General features: G+C 46.5%; 1 protein-coding gene across 4 annotated transcripts in view; it reads right to left on the bottom strand.

Annotated features, from left to right (window-relative positions):
* Positions 1-8,351: 8,351 nt before the first annotated feature.
* ING4 (inhibitor of growth family member 4) overlaps positions 8,352-14,577 on the bottom strand; it is a 15,000-nt gene continuing 8,774 nt past the window's right edge. For 2 of the 4 annotated variants that reach the window (XM_042867121.1, XM_042867123.1), the window contains exons 2-8: positions 11,437-11,508; positions 11,088-11,254; positions 10,794-10,908; positions 10,369-10,477; positions 9,909-10,056; positions 9,450-9,511; positions 8,352-9,222 (exon numbers count right to left, since the gene is read on the bottom strand). In XM_042867121.1, the coding sequence (XP_042723055.1) occupies positions 9,183-9,222; positions 9,450-9,511; positions 9,909-10,056; positions 10,369-10,477; positions 10,794-10,908; positions 11,088-11,254; positions 11,437-11,508 (713 nt within the window). In that variant the 3' untranslated portion in view covers positions 8,352-9,182. Of the gene's footprint in view, positions 9,223-9,449; positions 9,512-9,908; positions 10,057-10,368; positions 10,478-10,793; positions 10,909-11,087; positions 11,255-11,436; positions 12,893-14,577 lie in introns of all 4 variants that reach the window. The other 2 variants (XR_006178102.1, XM_042867122.1) reach the window with 2 other exon arrangements.

The following is a 14,577-nucleotide window of genomic DNA, read 5'->3' as shown; positions in this document are numbered from 1 at the left end:
CCCCCCTGGTTGAGCATGATTGAGGGCTGGAACAGAGAGCAGGCCCAACATGATGGTCCTGTGAGAGGCACGGGGCTGGAGGAAATATGGGGTGAGGGCACAGTAGCAGGGAATTCTAACACCCACCCCCCAGCCTAGGCACAGTGCCCCAAGGCCCTGCTGTGGCCCCTGGGAGGATGGGCAGCAGCCTCGTTAGTCACTCACTCAAAAGGGAGGGCAACCTCAACATTTCTACCCCTTGCCCCAGCACTCCCGTCCTGCTGGGCCTTCTGCTTGGTGGCCATGGCAGCAGCGGAATGAGAAGGGGATGGCATCACAGCTGGAGCCTGGAGCCCTGCTGGTACCAGTAAGGTGGGAAAGGCTGGTGGGAGCTCACAGGGACATGAGGTGCGAAGGGCTGATGAGGGGACATGTGGACACAAGTCCCACCGGTACTAGTGAAGTGGGAAGGGCTGGTGGGCACTGGAGTGACCAGTGTAGGAGACCCGAGGTGCAAGCTCATGATGTGAAAGAGCTCTAGCATGACCATACCACAAGGGATGAAGGAGCTGATGCAGAGAGCAGATAGATGGGGACTAGGGGACAAGGCAATACCAAGGAGCAGGAGTCACGTGTGTCCCTTATAACTTTAAAGTATTTTGTGCTCTTCTGCAGAAGAAAGGATATAAAACTGATTCCTTTTCTACCTGCAGAGACTGAAGCCCACCTCATGCCTCCGCAGAGAGTGTCCAACCAGCAACTTGCTTCAAGAATCACTAGGAAATCGGTGTCAGCTCTCTTGGACAGCTGTGCCACTTTCTGGTTGATGGGAGTCAGTGGAGCATCTTCCAGAGGGAGTGTCCCAGGCAGTAGGGAACAGAGCTGTGCTCTGGACATGAACACCTCCATGGAAAAAGGAGGGATTTTGACTGTGGAGTTGGCAGAGCAGTGCTGGTACAGCCTGTGAGCATGGAGCAGCCCAGGGGCACTCAGCTACCAACGCTGAAGCCCAGTGAGCAGACACAGTGACCCATGAGCACACTGCATGGTTGACGGCCAGCAGTGCTTGGGAGAGCCTCCTCTGGCTGGGTGCCTTCTGATGTGACAGAGAATGACCACAATCATCATGGGCAAGGAGCTGTCAGTGTGGCTGTGGCTGCAAAGCAACGTCTGGCACAGCCGCACCAGAAACTGCATCCATAAGCAAAAACCAGGGCAGCACAGCAGCTTTCAGTACCCACTGCCGCACCACACAGCCTAATCTGATCTGAGATCTGCAGGCAAAACGGAGTGTTGGACAGCCCAAACAGCAGGAAGCCCCCGAAAAAGTGGTTTCCAATGCAGATCGCAGGAGATGCAAGCAGCTCTGCTTTGTGCAGCAGCTGCAGAGAGAATGCAGATATGCTGGCTGCCCTTGCAGAGCACCAGCTGCCAGTGAACAAAGTGGCCACACAAGCTGCCAGAAAAGATCAAACCACTGCAGCCAGGCACTACAAAGGCATCTGGCAGCAGCACAGAGCTCTGTGTCTCCCTGCAGGAGACAAGCTACTGTTTGCTCCAAGAGGTCCTGTTGACAGGCAACACTTCCTAGAGGCTTGAAGGTCAACCTCTTAACAACAGCACTGAGTTTTAGGATGCTTTTACGGCATTTTTCAAACACAGTGAGCAGGAGACATTTTCTAGCTGTTTCTTGCCACTTCCATTAAAACAGACAACAAAGCTCAAGCTTTTTCCATTTCTTCTTTTTTCCATTGCAGAGTTTGAGATGCATTTTAGACATCTCTAGAGCCTTCAGCTCCCTAGACTCATGAATCACCTCTGCTCCGCAGTGACAGCAGAGCCGAGGCTGCGTTCTGCAATCACTGGGCATCTCCCTGGGGGAACATAATGCTGACCTCGGTGGCTGATGGAAATTCATGACTGAGGAAAGCACCAACCCGGCACATCACACAGGGTTATCACAAGAGCTCCTGTTTGGACCTGCTGTTTATGGCATATAGATGAAGGAAACAAGAATGAGCATGCCAGAGTCCCTGAATGTACACTGGAATTCAAACATGAGGAATATGATGAAGGAGCTGACGAAGGAATCATCCTTGGTTGATGTTCTAGTAGCAGATCCTAGGGAGAGCTACTGTGTATTTAGAAAAACTATGTTTAGTGATGTGAGGACAGGTTGGCTGCCATGTACCTGAAGGCTTTCTGAGGCTGAGTCCATCCTACCTCTGTGAGTACCTTGGGTTTGGTTCAGCTTGTCAGAAATCCTTCAGGGAAATCTTACGGTCCGCAAGTGCACAGAACAGCATTATGTAGTGTGCACCAGGCAGGGGGATGGTGAGTGCAGTGGAAGCTGTTTGGCTATGGTTGTGCCAGCTGGCTCTGTGACACTTATGTTGTATGCTTCTGCAAATACTATTTTATCTTCAGGGCAAAGATGAGGACCGGATAAATGTTTTGAACAGGAGTCATCAATACAGAGAGCTTGCGTGGGCTGCTCCCTGCTGTGGGGTCAGCTGTCTGCAAAGTATAGCACAAGATCGAGGTTAATTCCAGCACTTCCTGACATCTGAGGGCTATCTTGGCACCAGTAAAGTTGCACCACTGGTGCCACACTACAACCTGTATCATTCATGCCCTGGAGCAGATTTGCAGCCTTGTGTTCAGAAGCTTGCATTTCCTGCAGATATGTTCCTGCACTTGTCTGAGTGGAGCAGGCTGTAACCCCCAGGCCTACAGCACATCCTGCAGCAAGTACCGCCAATAGCACTGCTTCTGCTGGGAGAGGATCTGTGTTTTTCATGCCACTGTCTGATTGCTGTGTCCCCAGACACCTCTGACAGAAAAAATACCTGAAAGCCCGGGAGCACAGCTCACAGGCCCTTCCTCCTCTGCTACCAGAAAACAGTGCCCGCTCCTTGATCAGGCTGATGGAAAACATCACAGGATGGAGGTAAGCACACAGAAATGTGCTGGGTGTGATGTGCTGATGAAGCCTGACCAACTTCTGCCCAGCTGTGGTGGCCCTGTGAGGTGCTGATGGCCTGGCACCAAGCTTGGCCCTGGCTCTGCTGGGCAAAGGACCCACGGGGCCAAGGGGAGCACAGAGCCTGGTTGGAAGTGGGGAAAGGGAGTGAGCACCAGCCTACTGCGAGCAGGGCTGGCATCTCTGCAGGCAAAAGCATGAGACAGTGTGGTGAACTAAACCAAAGTGGTACAAACTGATATCAGAGTTTAATAACAGGTTACCTGATCTTCGCTCTGAGCTGCACTTTATTTTTGTGGGTTTACTGTCACTGACCGAGAGCTATTCGAATGTGCTGGTAAATATAGCCTTGTTTTAACTCAGTGGGTGCGTTAATCTCTTCACACTTATACAAGCACTCTACGTAATAACGTGCATTAATTCCGATGGCCTAAATTTTGTTAGGAAATAATGAAGTATTTTTTTACTCCCCATTTAGAAAGTGGAATATTTAATTGATTGCAAAAACATCATTTTAAAATAGTTTCTTGAACTAATAACTACAATGAGGCAGATTCTTAAAAGCATGCTTGAATGAACTGCTCTGACCTTTTAGGCAGGCTGACTTGGACAGAACAGCCTGAGCACACAGCCCGGTGCGAGCAGGGGGCTGGGCAACAGGGCTCCTGAGGTCCCTCCCCACCTAAATCTTTCTGTGGCAACTGAATAGCATCATCCAGGCTTTCAGAACAAGGAAATCTCACGGTCTCACACTTTTTCTGAATGCTTGTCATCGATGTGTAAAAACTAATTCCAGCCTTTTCTCCTCCCAGCCTTGTTTCCTGCTTTGAACAGGTTATCCCCTCAATGGCAGTGACCCAATCCACTGAAATTAAATTGTACAGAAACTAAATCGTGCAGAAAGCAAATCTGCAAAAACAGACTGAAGTGGACAACTTTGAGAACATTTTCAAACCAGTAGGAGCTTAGTGCTCATCACAGGCTTGCCTGTCCTTAAGACACAGGCAAAAATGTCTTTTTTAAACTAACGTTTATTTTTTTAATGCATTCAGAAGAATAAACATAAATTAGCATATATTAATCAAGATGCTTGACTATTTTTATAAACGAAATGCATTTTATTTGATAAGAACATGTATACATCTCCTGATACTGCAACTACTAGGCAATAGAGTTGGAAGAACTTCCTTCAGTAGTGTTTGGAAAGAAAGGCAGGATGCTGTTTTCTGTCTTGGTTTTGTTAGTCTTTAGCTCCACCAACACGTCACTCAAGAAACGTTAAGCACTGCAGGTCAGTTTGAAGGAGGATATCACCTCCCCAATGGAAATCCACCACGAGAGAGAAAAGAAGCTCAGATCAGCCAAAAGGAGTGTGTATGCTCACGCTTATCCATGGACTTGGAAGCCAACCCTAGAGGTCCCTTCCAACCTGAAGCTCTGTCCTTCCTGTACATAGCAGGTCCATATGTAGCCACAGAACCACTTGGAAAATTGTCTTGTGGAGCTAACAGAGCCCTTTGATTTCTCAGCAGTGGAAGCGATCTGGGAAACTTTGGGCCTGACCTTGTGGAGGAAGAATCCATGTTATTACCAGTGTTATTAACCTCAGAAACACAAGATCCAATTTCTGCTTGGGCATGAAAGTAAAACTCTGCACACATTTTATGCCAGCAAGGCCTTCTGCAAGATCCTTAGCTAAAAATCTGAACTATCACTGACAAGACTCAGGTCAGCTCTTCCTGGTTGACACAGCAGGGAGAAAAGTACACTGTGGTCATTTATACAGGACAACTGCTCAGAGACTCCAATAGAATTCTATGAAATTCTATGTTTGACTGCTGAACCAGCCAGGTCTGCTTAGTGCAGGGCCCTGGTTCCAAGTTCACTTGGAAGTTTGGATTATCACCTTAGACAAGCCACCAACACGCAGCTGGGACACGAGCAACGTGTCTTGCCCTGCTCCAGCAGAAACAAAACACCAATGATCCCACTGCCACTTTGCACGATGACTCACTGAAGCTGTGTTGCAGTGCTCAGTCACCTCAGCAGCCCGCATGCTTTTAGTGAAGCTTTACTGAGGTGAGAGCACAACGAGATACCCTTCATGTCCCCTTCTGGAGCTTGGAGAAGGCATCACCCATTTCTCTGCAGATGCTGGAGGGGAGCAAACCCATTGTCATCTGCAACTACCACCTCCTGATAAGATGCATCTGTGCATCTGCAATGAGAAACATCCTGGGAGAAGCAAGCTATCTCTCAGGTAAATATATCTTTCTTCTCAGCTGTCAGCTTGAGATCTCCCGAGTGATTTGGTCAGCATTTGAATCAAGCCCTAAGCTCATCAGCAACATCACCTTTTTCTTGGAACCACACAGCAGCCACTTCCTATCTAGCTTGCCCTGCTGCAGCACTGTGCTATCCACACACCTCACTTGCCTGAGGACTGGCAGCAGCCTGACTTTGTAGGGGGAAATGGAACCAGGTGACTTCCAGGAGTCCCTTCTAATCAGTGTTTCCAACTCTCAGATACATATATTTATACCTAGTCATTTTCTCATAAGAATTCATCCCCAATAATTTCAGTGAACACCACCAAAGTCTGCGCTCGCTCTGCTGCCTGGGAATGATGCCCCTGGTAAGAAAATTGCATAGTGAGAAGATAAACAGGTCGTTTGTGTGCATGGCCAAGTTTTATTAGTAGATGCACTTAAAGAAGTCGGCACAAGTCCTACTTTTTGTAGTGCTGCATTGCTCCAGCTACTGAATCTCAGATTTGACTTTAGCCATTAACTATGTCATTACCAATTGCTCCAAGAGGCAATTTCTCCAGCTCCATTTGAGAAGGTGGTTATGTTGTGCTGATTGCTATTGCAATGAATCTGTCAACCACCCAGCTCTATTTAAAGGAATTTGTGATGACTCTAAAGCAGTTTCTCCCTGTCTTAAGCACTATAATCAAAGTTTTGGATGAAGTAGAATTTTTGGATACTTACCCACGTGATTATTCCCATGACAGGTAACTATTAAAAATGACCTTTCAAAAAAATAAATAAATAAATAAATAAAAATTAAATCAGGTCATTTTTGACAGATTTTCTTTTTGCTATTTCTGGTCAAAACATTTTTATTGACCTGGAATTCTCCTTTGTTTTAAAGAGAAGCAATTTGCTTATAAGTGCTGCCCTGTTTCAAACCTAGGTTGGTAACAGTCAGCTGACTTGTAGCAATCCTCTTGCCATCCCAGAAGTCCAGCACAGAGCTGATGCTGTTCCAATGTTTTAAACCTGTCTGATTTTGGAACCCAGGCACCTGGGGCAGCTTTCGCAGGGCTACAAATGCTATTTACTGAAGATCACCAATTCACATTGTTCTCCCCAATAGACGCCGTTTAAAATCCTCCTTACTGTTTGCCTGGGAACTATATCATTCCAATATGACACCAGCACAAACTCATAATAAATATTTTCAGAACACTTCCACCTCCTCTCATTACAAACAATTCTGCTATCTGCAGTTGGTAATGGACATGTGCCATGTTCAGTTACACCAGAAACAAAAGACAATCTAAAAAAAGCTGCTTGTGTTTCCAGCCCTGTCACTTGCAAGCTTTGTTTCCAATGGCTTCAATTTTGTACTTGGTCATTTCTAGCTTCTATTGATTCTATTATTTTCTCCCTTTGATTAAGTTTTGCACAGTTACTGCGTTCATTCCTTCTCTTTCAGTGCTAGTTTTTAATGTCCTTTCATCTGTCATCGTAAGCCGTTTAAAAATTCTTGGTTTTCACACATATTTGTCAAAATTCCCACTTTAAATACCTCTCTAGTAGACGTTTCCCACAGAACTTCCAGCTAATGCTGGCCATCACAACCCAGAGGCCTATCTCACCAAAAGCTATCGCATCCTTTGTCATTCTTGCACTTGGCCCAGATGCACTTTTCAATTACAGACCATATCCTGCCTTTGCTCTGATAGTTCAGCACTCATTTGGTCAGTGGACAATGGAAGAGCCACTGGATAGGATGCCATTCACAGAGACCTAGACAGGCTCAAGAAGTGGGCCCAGGTGAATATCACGACATTCAATAAACCCAAGTGTGGGTTTTGCACCTGGGTTGTGGCGACTCTTGCTATCAAGACAAGCCGGAGGATGTAAGGATGGAGCGCAGCCCTGTCAGAAAGAACTTGGGGTTACTGACAGATGGCAGCTGAACACAAGCCAGCCACGTGCCCTCACAGCCCAGAAAGCCAACTGTATCCTAGGCTGCATCAAAAAAGTGTGGCCAGCAGGGCAAGGGAGGTGATCCTGCCCCTCTGCTCTGAGCTGGTGAGACCTCACCTGTAGTGCTGCGTCCAGATGTGGAGTCCTCAGCACAGAAGAGACGTGGACCTGTTGGAACACAGCCAGAGGAGGGCCACAGAAGTGATGCAATGGATGGAACACCTCCCCTACAAAGACAGGCTGAGAGAGCTGGGGCTGTTCAACCTGGAGAAGAGAACGCTCCAGGGAAAACTGACGGCAGCCTTTCAATATTTGAAGAGAGACTATAAGAAGGAAGGGACAGGCTAGTTAGCAAGGTCTGCTGTGAGAGGACAAGAAGTGGTTTCAAACTAAAAGAGAGGAGATTGGAAATAAGAAAAATTACGTGCAGTAAGGGTAGCAATAATGCACTGGAACAAGTTGCCCAGACAAGTGTTGGAAGATCTGTATTTGGAGACATCCAAGGTCAGGCTGGATCAGGCTTTGAGCAATCTCATCTAGCTGCAGATGTCCCTGTTAATTGCAGGAGACTTGGACTAGATGACCTTTAATGGTCCCTTTCAACTCAAAAGATTCTGATTTTAGGAACTGATTAAACTGATAAAGGCTATCTTCAGTAAGGAACATTTCCTCACCTGCCAACATTACAACACTACCTTATTAACAGCAGCTGGAGTTTCTGGCAACAAAGTGGTCCAGGGTGAAGGTGACTCACTGGGGAACAAGTTAACAGGATATCTAAAAAACTTGTCCACATTCTTGGATGCAAAAGCTTTGCCCTGATAACTTATTTTCTTAGTGTTCTGCCCGATAGCTATAGTGAGGGCTGGTCATCTATGTTCTTCCTCAATCATTTAACAGAGGACCATTGCCAACAAAAATGACAATAAGCATCTTTTCATTTGTGAGGAAATGACTCAAGAGGCAGATGTTCTCCACAGACATTAGAAAGCTTAGAAACTCTTTCGCAAGTGTATTAGTTGTATTTTAAAGGATGACCTTGGCAGAATGTTCAGGATTATTACATGAAAAAAGCTGTGCTGCATTTGTCAGTAGAAAAGCTGAGCTGAAAAAGAACTAAGAAAGAGACCAATTACTTACTTTGGAGGTAACAGCAAGACAAACCGAGCATTTGTTTGAATGAATTTTATTTAGTTCTATAGTATACAAGTGGGATTTGGATCCCCGAACTTTCCATCATCATCAACATAATGGAGAAGCTCCACTGTACTAAAGGGAGGGAGAATTCTGGTGCCAGAAGACAGGCTAGATCAAACCGTTTCTCACCACATGGCCAGAAATTCTTCTTCCTTCATACAGTGTGCTTCCCAGGAGAGCAGGTTTACCCCAGGAGTAAGAGAGAAAGCTAGCTCTAAACACTCCTTCCTCCTTGCCCCAACAAAAGAGGCTGCTCAATGCCAGACAAAGTAGTGGAATGATTAAAGATAGGGAGCACATTAAGTTTTCAGTCTCTCAACCAAGCTACTAGATTAAGCAGTGGCCTGGTTACTCCCTCTCTCCTGAAAAAGATCCAGGAAAATAGAAGACCTAAAATGCTGAAGACTTACCTCCTTTCCTTCCCCCATCCCATAGCCTTGTTCTCTCAGCAGAGAGTAGGCAATGAACTCTGAGGAGGCTGAAGGAAAGCCAAGGAAAATCAGGGGCTACCTGAATCCCTGGGAATCTGGTGGCTACCCTGGTGCCCTCATTCACTCCCTTTGAGGTTCAGAGACCTGTTTGGAATAGTACACAGAGAGGGCCTCCCTTAGGGATTCGGAAGCAGCCAGGGATACAGAACATACTGGAACTGCCGTGAGGGTACACACCATTCCAGGGATGGCCCAAACCACAAACAGGGCAAAGACTCCCCCTAGCCAAGGTCCCAAGGGCTGGGGGAGCTGGGACGAGGCCCTGGCAGGGGGAAGAGAGCTCCTGCAGCAGTATCCGAGGCTCATGGGATTTTACTTCTTCTTCCTCTCCTGGGAACAGCGAGGGCAGAACCTGGTAGAAAGGAAAGCAAAAAGCCAGCATTTATGATCTGATATGAACCCTGAGTTTACAGTTTCAAAGGATCTTTTCCAAGATACCAAAGCCTTAATTCAAGTTCTTTTGCTGAAAAAGTCTTACTCTCTTTAATTTTCTCTTATTTTCTCTTCTGTCATCCACAACCCTCCTCTTTTCAGAGACCAATGGGCCGTGCAGTATGTTTGTTTTAATCATTCACTCACCATTTTCCTCTTGGTTTTGTTGTCAGACCCACACAGGCAAAATGAAACCATTCGATGGAGCACTGTTGAGGTGGAGAGCACTCAGTTAAAAAGCAGTTCTCTCTTGAAATCATGGTTTCTGGTCTGCTGAAACTTCCCAATGTTTAATCACAAATTCTGAAACCACTAGTAGCAATCCTAACAGGATCTGTCAGAAAACAGGAGTCTCATATCCAACCTATACATCGTTAGTAAGCAGAATTATCCCTTGCTGAGTATGGGGCCAAGAAAACATCCATTTATTAGGGAAAAGCCCAAAAAAAGCTGCACTAAACTGGCCAGTCCACTGCTCTTCCCAGCTGAGATGAGCCCTGCTACTATCACTGCTTCTACATCAGGCCCCACCCAAGCAGCACAAGACTTTCTGTAGGAGACTCTCCACTCCCTTCTCCCCCACTTCCATCAAGTACAAGCTCTTACATCTGGGTTGTCGCAGCCAATCATCTCCCCGTAGGAGACCTGGTGGCAGAGGCAGTAAGTAGGCTCATTGGGGTCCACAGGCATATCCAATACATCTGAAGGATGCACATTGCCAAATGTGACTGAAGGCATTCCATATTCTGTGCTACTGCAGGAAAGAGAAATAAATCAGGTTAGTAAATCAACTAGCACTGGTTCCCTTCATATCTCCCATTGCCCAGAGACAGCCACTCCTCTTTTTACAGCACATACATCCACATCCATTGAAGTGATCTGTCTTCCCCTTCACACCACACTCCCTTGAAAAAACTAAAAAGTCTCCTTCCTTTCTTTCCAAGGAGAAACACACAGGATCTGGTCGGGGTGGGGATCAAATTCTTCATAGGGAAGTCTGGCTAAGCCTCCCTTGGTCTGATTTGTAGTGCTGCTCCTCATTCCCCCAAGTGTCTTAAATGCTTACGTGCGGACAAGCTTTAATTTCTTTTGGGCAGTCTTTGGTGCCTCCTCATCAGAATTCTTCCCTTTAGAGCGTGCACGTGCAGCTTTCTTCTCTTTTTGGGCTCGGCCCTCTGGTAACAAGAGAAAAAGTTATTGCATATTCCATTCTGTTAAAACAGACACCTGACAGTAACAACCTCTTCAGCACCAAAATGCAATCCTACTTTGGAATGTACATTGGCTTTAGGCCACGCATCTCATCTTAATTTTTATCTAGTGGCCTTGAATATGCTCACACAAGAAGAGCCCAGGTCACCATCTTTTTACCTGTCCTTCAGATTCCAGCGTAACAGTCTGTACCACTTCAGTGCCTGCCTTCATCCCCACCACTTCCACAGTCACTTGGCTGCCTCCTGTATCAATCTGCAGCCCAGTGGTGGTACTCACTCTTCTTGCCCTTGCTGGAAGAACTGTCATAGTCACTCGATTCTATCTGCTTCTCCTTCAGGTCTGCTTCAAAGCGAGCAAGATCTGTGTCCAGCCGCCGGATGTGCTTATCAACCTGCAAAAAAGACAGCGACCAAGAGTTACCACAGAACAGAGCCCAAGACAGCAAAGAAGAGACAGTACAGGGCTTGCACTAAGAGCAGAAAAGCAAGAGTGGGTGAGGCTCGAAAGAGAGAGATCGGGGTCTTCAGCACAGTCTTTCATAAAATAACCACCAGACACTTCCCTTCATACCATCTCATAGGTCTGCATAGCCAGCTGAACCTTGTCATCCCCAAATTCTTTGCATTTCCCGTAGGCCTCCTGGATTTGCTTGAGGAGCCCCAGTTTTTCCTCTGACGACAAAGTCCGTGCGTTGCTGATATACTCTGTGGCCAGCTTATCGATCTCCGACTTGAGGTCTGAAACAAGTCGACCATTCAACACGTAAGTATGTGTACATACATACACACTACAGGGTCCTCTTAAGAAAGCTGCAGGTTTCCTTCTCTTCCCCGAGGTCCCAGAGATGAAGGCAAAGGAAGAAAAGCCAGCCAGGCTGCACGATTCCTTTCTCATCACAGAAACCATCTCTAATCCTCACCTTCTGTTCTCTGATCCAGATCTCGCATGAGCTGGAAGTTTCTCTGCAGTTCAAAAGGCAGGTTCTCAATGCCTGCAGGGAAAGAAGAATACATAGAGAAGTGAAGTCCCTGTCCACGATGTCAAACCAAAGCTAAGTTCAACAGTACTGACTGCTCAGCTTAACTAACGCCACAGCAGTCCAGTGATTCCCAGAACTCTCTCCTAGTTCCCACTAGCATGCCTCTAGCTGCTGTCAACCATAAGGGAGAAAGACTATAAAAACTTGATGCGTTTAACCCAGGTGTTCAATTCTACAGCACCAGATCAGCTAACAGAAAGCTGCCACGCAGAAAGGCATGAATTATAATAAGCAGAAAAGCAGAAAACTTTTTTTGTAATACAGTCAGTCATTCTGACACAGCATTCTAACCCCATCCAAGAACTCACTTCACTAATAAACAAAGAAAACCCAAAAAACAGCACAACAGCTGGTAAATAACACCATTTAGTTACTTCTGTGCAAAACTAAAGCTGATCAAATGCTAATTCACTGAAAAGTGAGTCAGGATTAATATTTATTTTAACAGACAGAGATAGGAGACTTTGCAGAACCAATGAACAACCCTGAGGCAGGATGAAACAGTGAACAGCAGCCTTAACCCCCTGCTCCTGGTTCTGCCTTCTACACCACAAACTCAGTATGGCCTGCCCCGCACATGGAAGGATGCTAAACATTGTGAACAACAAAACAGAACGGGCACGCAGAACTGAAAATTGTCATCGCTTACAAAGAGAATTTGTGGCAGGGATGAAATTCAGCTTGAGAATCTTAATATCATCCCTTTTTCTTCTGTAATCCCCAGCCTCACTGACTGCAAACCTTTCAATTTGCACAGCAAATGGAACATGGTCATGCAGCAGCACGCTATTTTTCACTCTCTCCTCCAGGAGAAGTATCCTCTAGAGAAAACCAGCATTTGTTCTTGTACTGTGCACAGTATGTCAGATATGCACAAATCCCAGGCCATCTGAATTCTTGGTAGTTTTTAAAAAAAGATCGATGTAATTTCCTTTTTCTCCATCTAAAAAAGAGCTCATAAAAGCACACGTTCCATCACATACTGTTTTCCCCCAGCAAGGCTAGAAACTGTCAAGATACAGAGAATACCTCAGCTAGCTCAAAAACCAGTGGGATGCTATTCTCTGGCCAGAACAACCCTAAATGAGGTTACGGCTAAGTTTCACACTCATGCTTAAGAGAAACTCAGACAGGACTTTGCTGCTGTTGGAGAACCTGAAAGGAATCATGCCCTGGTTTTTACAGGTATTGCAGCAAAAAGAAAAGTGTCTCCAGCTGTCACACACACCAGTACACACCCTCACCTGGAAAAGTGTCCTTTCTCCTTTCACCTCTACAAGATAAAGCTGCAGCTAAACAAGTTTTAAAGGAGCAATTTCTATGGCAGGCAGCTTACCTGTTGTATAACCAAGATGTTATAACTGCAATATAATCAAAAGAGTAAGGCAAAGCTGTATAACCAAGATGTTATAATTGCAATATAATCAAAAGAGTAAGGCAAACAAGGATCACAAAAGAGAATAAGTAGAAGAGCTTACCCTTGGGTTGAGCTCACTAGAAGATATCAAAGAAGAGGATCTCCAGAAGAGATCCTTCCCCTCTGGTAGCCAACTCTTAAATAGGTCCAGGAGGGGTGGAGCCTGGCTCCACCCCTTCCGGTAGCACAGGTGAATTGCCTTCACCTGTGCTCCTCTGGCTGACTCATGGCTCACCTCAGGTGATCAATCAGAGGTTCAGGCCGTGACTCAGCAGTTCCCATACACTCCACCCCTTCACGGCGTGAACCAATGATCAGGTTAACAAAAGGGTAAGCTTTCCCTAATACAGAGATCCGGTATATCGCGACGCTTATACAATTTTATCGCGACGTATGTTGGTACAGTTCAAGACAAGTGATGATTAGTGGATGTCCATACTCTTCTATGGGCCAGTGCTCGATGATGTGCCTGGAGGCATGAGGTCCTGAGGTGCAAGTCCATTCTATGTTCCATCAGTCCCATGCAGACCATCACCGGGTGTTGTACGTGATCTGACAGCAACACTGGAACGCTTGATGGCATTTTGTTCCTTCCGGTGGTCCTGAAGGCTCACAGACTCACGGGGAGTAATACAGATGTTTTACAGGTACCAGGAGGGGAAGGTCTGCTCTCCAGGGCAAGATACAGGCCGTATTTCTGTCTTGGGTCAACACTTCCGCTTGTACTGGGGCACGTCCTGGCCGCCTGTACCACACCTTTTTGCCGGATATCTGCGGCTGCATAACGATATCAGGCACCAAAGGAGGTGTCCTGATCTGCCATAGGGACATGATGGGGGTCCCTTTAGCAATAAAGATCGGAGTGTTGACCATAATATCAGTAGGCCATGTACCTATTACTGGAGGGACTACTGAGCCTCCCACCTCCAATAGTCTCCCCCAAGGTGCAAGTAGGCCACACCACTTGGGTCCTACCTGCACCTTCCAGGGCCATTTTATTTTATGGGTACCTGGCTCTAAGTTTTCAGGGGCAGGGAGCAGAAGATTATTTTCATTACCAATTTGGGGTCTTACCTGATGATCAGTGCCCGTAATTTGGATCCTAAGCGGGGTGGCCCATGTCGTCTGCAACATTCTCAGGGCACTGGGTCTGCCATCTCGAGGTCTTTCATTCAGGTCCCGCAGGGTTTCATACAGTCTTTTTGTCCACCCCTGCAAGGACTGGGAGTCTGTCTTCAGGGCAGCCTTAAGAATACCATTATAACGTTCGATGAGGCCTGCCCCTGTTGGATTATATGGCAGGTGGAATCGCCATTCGATGTTATTTTCTTCTGCCCAGCGCTGTATCGTTGCACCAGTAAAATGAGTCCCTTGGTCGCTCTCGATGACTTGAGGTGTCCCGTAGGCAGACATCAGTTTAGTGAGTGCCTTGATGGTATATGCCTGGTTTGCTTTCGGTACTGGATAGGCCTGCAGTAGCCCACTTGCAGTGTCGACACAGGTCAGGGCATATCTTGCCCCTTCGGAACGAGGAAGGGGCCCGATGTAATCGACCTGCCATCGCTGGAGAGGATTGTGTCCCCTAGCAAGATGGGCTGTTGTTT

The sequence above is a fragment of the Lagopus leucura genome, unplaced genomic scaffold (genome assembly GCF_019238085.1).
Source record: "Lagopus leucura isolate 7727_CA_CO unplaced genomic scaffold, USGS_WTPT01 Super-Scaffold_100001, whole genome shotgun sequence".
Taxonomy (NCBI): domain Eukaryota; kingdom Metazoa; phylum Chordata; class Aves; order Galliformes; family Phasianidae; genus Lagopus; species Lagopus leucura.
This window is presented reverse-complemented; position numbering and strand designations above follow the sequence as displayed.